This window comes from Mandrillus leucophaeus, unplaced genomic scaffold, assembly GCF_000951045.1.
Source record: "Mandrillus leucophaeus isolate KB7577 unplaced genomic scaffold, Mleu.le_1.0 Scaffold28, whole genome shotgun sequence".
Lineage (NCBI taxonomy): Eukaryota > Metazoa > Chordata > Mammalia > Primates > Cercopithecidae > Mandrillus > Mandrillus leucophaeus.
Window position 1 is genome coordinate 2,887,612 of NW_012102920.1, and position 6,668 is coordinate 2,894,279.

At 61.6% G+C, this 6,668-nt stretch overlaps 1 protein-coding gene across 1 annotated transcript in view; it reads right to left on the reverse strand.

The window, feature by feature from the left end:
• The window catches only part of EXD3 (exonuclease 3'-5' domain containing 3), a 117,425-nt gene that overhangs the window by 53,166 nt on the left and 57,591 nt on the right, over positions 1 to 6,668 (reverse strand). Inside the window, exons 11-17 of the mRNA XM_011985180.1 lie at positions 5,497 to 5,663; positions 4,911 to 5,046; positions 4,166 to 4,376; positions 3,886 to 3,995; positions 3,184 to 3,346; positions 2,918 to 3,090; positions 2,065 to 2,229 (exon numbers count right to left, since the gene is read on the reverse strand). Coding sequence (XP_011840570.1) covers positions 2,065 to 2,229; positions 2,918 to 3,090; positions 3,184 to 3,346; positions 3,886 to 3,995; positions 4,166 to 4,376; positions 4,911 to 5,046; positions 5,497 to 5,663 — 1,125 coding nt within the window. The remainder of the gene's footprint in view (positions 1 to 2,064; positions 2,230 to 2,917; positions 3,091 to 3,183; positions 3,347 to 3,885; positions 3,996 to 4,165; positions 4,377 to 4,910; positions 5,047 to 5,496; positions 5,664 to 6,668) is intronic.

A 6,668-nucleotide genomic window follows, 5' to 3' on the forward strand; every position in this document is an offset into this window, starting at 1 on the left:
TTACTGAAGGAAAGAGAATAAAAGTAATTAGAAAAAACATGGGTAAGATTACCCATAACTAGTATTTAAACAAATCGAGAGTTCAAGATGGATTCCGCCTCTGCATGAAGAATAAATACCAACTAACCCCACTTCTTACTCCCCTAAGGGAGAAACCTGGTCAATTTGGCTTTGGTCTGACACCCTCACACTGTTGTGGCTTAGGTCTAACCATCTCGGCTCCGTCTGTTTCAGCTGCATTTACCAGCATCCCGCTCCTATTTCTCAACCTTCGACACTTTTAATGTCCGTATTTCTACAGTCTGTTTCAAGGCTCTCTAGGCCTTTCCTGTTGTGATCCTCAGAACTCTTGCACCCTCTACTCATTACCTGATTCTAAAACTACTTCCGCATTTTTAGCTGTGTGTTACACCAGCACCCCACTCCTGGTACCACAATCCATTTTTTTTTTTTTTTTCTATTTTTTTGAGACAGAGTCTTGCTCTGTCACCTAGGCTGGAGTGCAGTGGCATGATCTCCACTCACTGCTGCAACCTCTGCCTCCCGGATTCAAGCAATTCTCTGCCTCAGCCTCCCGAGTAGCTGGGATTACAGGCACCTGCCACCATGCCTGGCTAATTTTTGTGCTTTTAGTAGAGACAGGGTTTCACCATCTTGGCCAGGCTGGTCTTGAACTCCTGATCTCGTGATCCACTTGCCTCGGCCTCCCAAAGTGCAAGGATTAAGGCGTGAGCCACTGCACCCAACCACCATATTATTTTTCTAATGCTGCTGTCACAATTTACTAAAAGCTTAGCAGCTTAAAACATCGTTCTGTGGAAGTCCAGAAATCTGGTGGACTCGATCAGGTTCTCTGCTTAGGGTCTCATGGCTGAAATCACAGTGTTAGTGGCCGGGATCTTCTTAGGAGACTCTGGGGAAGAACCTGCTTCTGGGCTTGGTCAGGTGTTGGTAGAATCTGGCTGCTTGTGGCTGTTGGACTGAGGTTTCCTTGTGTGACCTCCTCCATCTTCAAGCCAACAATGAGACATCGAATCCTTCCTGTGCTTTGAATCTCCCTGTCTTCTGCGTTCCATTTCTGTTTTTGTTTTTGTTTTTGTTTTTTTTCCTGAGACGGAGTCTCGCTCTGTCGCCCAGGCTGGAGTGCAGTGGCCGGATCTCAGCTCACTGCAAGCTCCGCCTCCTGGGTTCACGCCATTCTCCTGCCTCAGCCTCCCGAGTAGCTGGGAATACAGGCGCCCGCCACCACACCTGGATAATTTTTTTTAATTTTTAGTAGAGATGGGGTTTCACCATGTTAGCCAGGATGGTCTCGATCTCCTGACCTCGTGATCCGCCCGCATCGGCCTCCCAAAGTGCTGGGATTATAGGCGTGAGCCACCTTGCCTGGCTTTTTTTTTTTGAGATGGAGTCTTGCTCTGTCAGCCAGGCTGGAGTACAGTGGTGCAATCTTGACTCACTGCAACCTCTCCCTCTGGGGTTGAAGCAATTCTCCTGCCTCAGCCTCCTGAGTAGCTGGGATTACAGGCACCCACCACCACGCCCAGCTAATTTTTGTATTTTTAGTAGAGATGGGGTTTCACCATGTTGGCCAGGCTGGTCTCGAACTCCTGGCCTCCAGTGACCTCTCAGAACAGAAAGTACAAACAGCTGTGGAACTTGCCTCCTGGGTTCCCTCCATTCTCCCGCCTCAGCCTCCCAAAGTGCTGGGTTTATAGGCATAAGCCACTGCACCCGGCCCCGTTTCTGCTCTTAAGGGCTCAAGTGATTACCTTGGGCCCACCCAAATAAGATAGGCTCTATTTTAAGGTCAACTGATTAGCAGTGTCAATTCCATCTGTAAATTCCTTTTGTAGGGCAATGAGGGCTGAGGCTGGGACCATCTCAGCCACTTGGCCCCCAGCCGCTCCATCCTTGGCCACCCCGTCCTGTTCCCAGAGCTTGCCTGGCACAGCTGGCAGCCGTGGATGAGCTGGAGGTAGGAGTTTGGTGCTGGGGGTGGGAACACCTGTGCTAGGGGCAGCCGCACCTTAGGAGGTCCCAAGACCCTCCCCGCAGGCTCACCTCGGCCGCCCTGCGGTGGTCGTCACCGTTGCCCAGCATGCGTGCGTCCACACCCAGACAGCGGAGGCTCCGTGCCAGCCCCTGCAGCATGTTGTCACACACCACGCGGAAGGCCCTGGCCGGGACCTGAGGGGCGGCGCCCTCAGCCACAGCAGCCACAGGGACCTGCGGTGAAGCCCTGGTCAGCAGTCCCACGGTCACCCCACCCAGCCCCTCACAGCCTCAGAGAGCGAGGGCCCTGAGGCTGTGTGGCCAGCTCTGTCTCTGTTTTATCTTCAGAAGAGGAGCACTGTGTGTGCTGTGCATAAAACAGCAGAAATGCAGACAACACGCAACGAAACCATCCCCAGGGGGCTCCAGTGCCGGTGCTGGGGGGTCTCCACGTGTGTGTCTGGGGTGGCACGTGTGCCCTACAGAGGGTGGGGATCATGGGGAGGGGGCTGGACAGAGGGGTGGGGATCACGGGGAGGGGGATAGACAGAGGGGTGGGGATCACAGGGAGGGGGATAGACAGAGGGGTGGAGATCATGGGTAGGGGACTAGATGCTGCCTTGGGCCATGGGAGGAGGTTGCCAGGCCCAGTGTCAGGAGGGGACTGGGGCACTCAGGGGCACGGCTGCCTCCTGAGCAGTGGCCCCCCAGGCAAGGGCAGCCCCCATGACAGTCATGCAGGTAGTTCACGGGGACTTTGCTCCCCTCTCACTCCAGGGGCCGGGGGTCCAGTGTGGAGGAGCGGGGCCCCCTCCACACACTCTGACCCAGTGGCCTTGTCTCTGTGCAGGTCCTTGGTTTATGGACGGGGACCTCCTTCCCCAAGAATCCTGACAAATGGACCCTGCGGGGTTTCACCCACCTGCCTGGGTGCGGCTGAGGCTGATGCTTTCTGCAAGCCGGGTGGCTTCTGAGCCCCTGGTCTCTCTGTGTGCCTGGGCCTCCGGCTCCCGGCCAGGTCCTCCGACAGGTGGAAGCGGGCAGGCTCTCTGCACAGGGCTTGGTGCACGTCCAGCAGGCAGCAGGCATCGGCAGCTATGTGGGGAGTCGGCCTCAGCCTCCTGGGGCAGAGGGTGGGAGGGCCGTGGGGCATGAGGAGGGGTCACTCCCACCTACCACCCCACACACCTGCATAGATGAGCTGCTCCTCACAGAGCGGCCTCCGGTCCCAGTTGGACAGCTGCTGCGTCTTGTCCAGGGCTGTGCCCAGCACCTGCTGCACCAGGAGGCTCAGGCCCCTCAGCCCCTTGGCCCTGTCCGTGCCTGAGGTTGGCATGTTTGCCACCCGCATCTGCTAAGACAGTGCCCTGCAGGGTGATGCGTCTGGCCCTGGAGGGAGCACAGCTCACCGCGCCCACTCACACCGGCTCTGTGGGACTCCGGAGGAGGCCCCGCCCCCCTCCACCAGCGGCCGTGCAGGAGAGACAGGGAGGAGTGACACATCTGAGGGCAGGCTCCACGTGGGGGTCGCAGGCTGCAAGTACTGCACACCGGGGCCAGCTCCGGGTTCACACCTTCACCTCCAGGGGCTCCCTCCCAGAGCTCCTCCAAGTGGAACCCGGGGCTCAGGTCCGAGGGAAGGTGCCCTCACACCAGATAAGGGCCCCACAGGGGCTCAGGGATGCCCGCGCCAGGAGGCTCTGCTCCCTCCCTGGGGACGCGAGATCCACCTCTGCCAGGCTCTGCTCGGGGACTGTGGTGACTAAGGCTGAGCTGACAGGAATCCGGCAGGAGAAGCCCAGGGCCACTGGGAAGGTGTGGAGGGGCCCCAAGCAGCCCTCAAAACCCAGGCCCACCCGACGTCGTGTGAGCGGCTCAGTGGGTGCCCACCTGTCTGTGCACCAGCAGCAGGTCCACGCCACCCAGAATCTGCTTCTCCACATGGGCCAGGGCGGGGCAGGATGCGCCCAGTTTCTGCAGGTCCCCCACCATCCCGTAGCCTGTGGGCGGGAACCATCATGGGAGGGGCGCCCGCAGGCAGGGACAGCACTGTCCCCGGACCCCAGGGTGCACCCAGCACCCTCCCCGGGGCGCACAGAGGGAAGGGTCAGGCAGAGGTGGGGGCTGCTTCCCTTCTGGACTGGGCAGGGGGCCGCAGGGCTTCACTCACCCAGCTTGGTGATAGATGGGTCCGAGAGGAGCTGGGCCACCAGCCGGGAGAAGGCCTGGGCTCCCTGCCCTGTTGGTGGCTGCGAGAGTGCCAGGACGTCCAGAAGGAACACGTGGCCCTCCACGGCCACCTGCAGGAGTGACGGCCGAGGCCGGCCCCCAGCAACGAACACAGGTGTCCACTCCAGGTCTACACCAACTACTTGGTGGGGCTGTGGGCAGAAAGGGGCAGATGTGACCGTCAGGGCCAACTCGGCTCTGCAGCGACGGCAGCCTGGAGGGTCTGAGCAGCAATGTGAGCCTGGGCTTCAGGGAGACACCCCTGCACCCCTGCATGCTTGTAGGGCTTGGGCTGTTGGGGGGCACTAAGGCCAGTGCCCCAGCTGCCCCTTGCTTTCTGTGGCTGGACCAGAGAGGGAGGCCTGGCCTAGTGCCAAAGGCAGTGCCCGTGTCAGGATGCACCCCCGTCTCGTGCCCCATCTGTAAAACGGGGATCCCACGGCACCTTCCACCGGCTGGCAGGACTGGGTAAATGCCAGCACCCAGCACCCAGCGCCCAGCACCCAGCATCCCGGAGTCTCAGCAACACAGCGCGGGGAATGGCTGCCCTCACAGCAGCCCTGGGGCACCTGGCGGGCCCACGCCTAGAGGCCTTGCCTCTCCGAATGCCATGCTCCTGATGCTCCTCCAATGCCTGGCAGGGGGATCCCACCACCGGGCGCTGCCCCAGCGGCCGAGGGGCTCACCTGCAGGAGTGCACCCTCATATCTGGTCAGGTCTTCCCACGAGGCCAGGAGGTGGATATTCTCCCTGGGGATGGGCAGCTGGTAGTAACGGTCCTTCACGTCCTTCACCTCCAGCCTCGAGTCAGCCTCAGCTGCCCTGGGAGGAGCAGAGCTGGTAGCGCCCCCACGTCCCTGGTCCCCCACTCACTCTGACCTCGGAGCAGGAGGGGAGCGTTCGGGGCGTTTGGTGGGGGCATCTCGGGTCGTGGCTCCTCCTCCCACGCCGGCTCAGTCCAGCCCAGCGTGACCCCTGCTCCTGCCTCTCCTCCCAGTGGCTGCCCTCCCAGACCATAGGGCAGCCTGCTCCTCAGGGTCCCGCGTGGGTTGGGCTGGCCATGGATCTGGCTGCAGAGTCTGTGGGCTGGCAGCAGAGTAGGAGGGCTGGGCCCTGCTGTCTTGTCTGCTCTGTGTATAGCTGTGCTCTTTGTTTTGTCTTGATTTCTAATTCTCAAGCCACTGGCGTGCAGATTGGTGAGCTGTCGTCCCAAGGGTAAGGGCCATCCTGGGCGGAACCCACCCCTAGCTGGGGTCACCTGGCGGAGCTCACCTCCCCTGGAGACTGAGCTGGCGGAGTTCCACAGCCACCGCAGCCGGCAGCCGCTCCTCGGGCAGTGAGAGGCCCATGGCACACCGGGCGGCCGTGACTGGGTCACCGTGGGAGACCAGCAGCTGAGACAGCTGCTCCTGAAGCCACGGGTTCTGCCCCACCAGGCCCTGTGGGGAGGGTGGCCGTGAGGATGGAGATGGGGACGTTGCTGTGCCACAGGGCTCTGCCCCGAGGGACCCCCATAGACCCCGACCTTGCAGACTGGCTCTTAGCACTCGGGGAGGAGGGGCAGCCATCTACCCTAGGCCTGCAGTGCCTGTCCTGCCTGAGGCCAAGGTTCCACAGGACCAAAGCGGCTGAGACAGAGGTGCTGAGGCAAAAGCTGTCCACCAGCCAGTATAGCCCTGGCTGGCCCTCTGGGTCTCCAAGCCTGAGGTGAAGGCTGCCCACCTCAGCTCAGCCCTGGCTGGCCCCTCCAAGCCTCCAAGCCTCCGCCGGCCCTCCTGCTCTCACCAGGCATCTGCCCCCACCCCGGGTCCCAGGAACCTGGGCGTGTTTTCTGGAGCACCTGCCCAGCCTGCCCCATCTCCACACTCCTCCTCCCCTCCTCCTCACTGTGTGGGGTTTGGCTGGCAGGGCTTAGAAGGCTATTGGGCACCCATTTACCCCCGGCCCAGGAGCAGACAGAGGGGTGCCCTCCAGGTGGCAGTGACCAAGGGGGTCCCGAGAATCCTCATCCTCACCAGGGTGAGCTCTCTCCCACCCTGCAGCCAGCCGCCTGTGGCAGCGCCCAGCCCAGGAGCAGAGGCACCCACAGGCCTGCAGGACCCTCGGCCGCCACCAGGAAATGCAGGGCCCAGCACGAGCGAGGGTCTCCCTCCCTGCACGGTCCCGGAGTCCATGGGTCCAGGATGGCCTTGGGTGTCAGGCGGGAAGGGAGGGGACCCGCCCGGGAGGCTGAGCTCCTGCACGACCTCCCGCCCCACGGCCTCCAGGAGGGTCCGCCTGCCCCGCTGGCTTCAGGCCCAGCAGCCCGAGGCTGCTTCCCCGGCGTGGGTTCCCACGTGGACGACAATACGTGGAAGCCGCCTGCATTCTTCAGGACGTCCGCTGCCCTTCCGGCCGGCTCCATGCTGGCACCGGCGGGGGGGGCCCGGCCTTCCTCCTTCCGG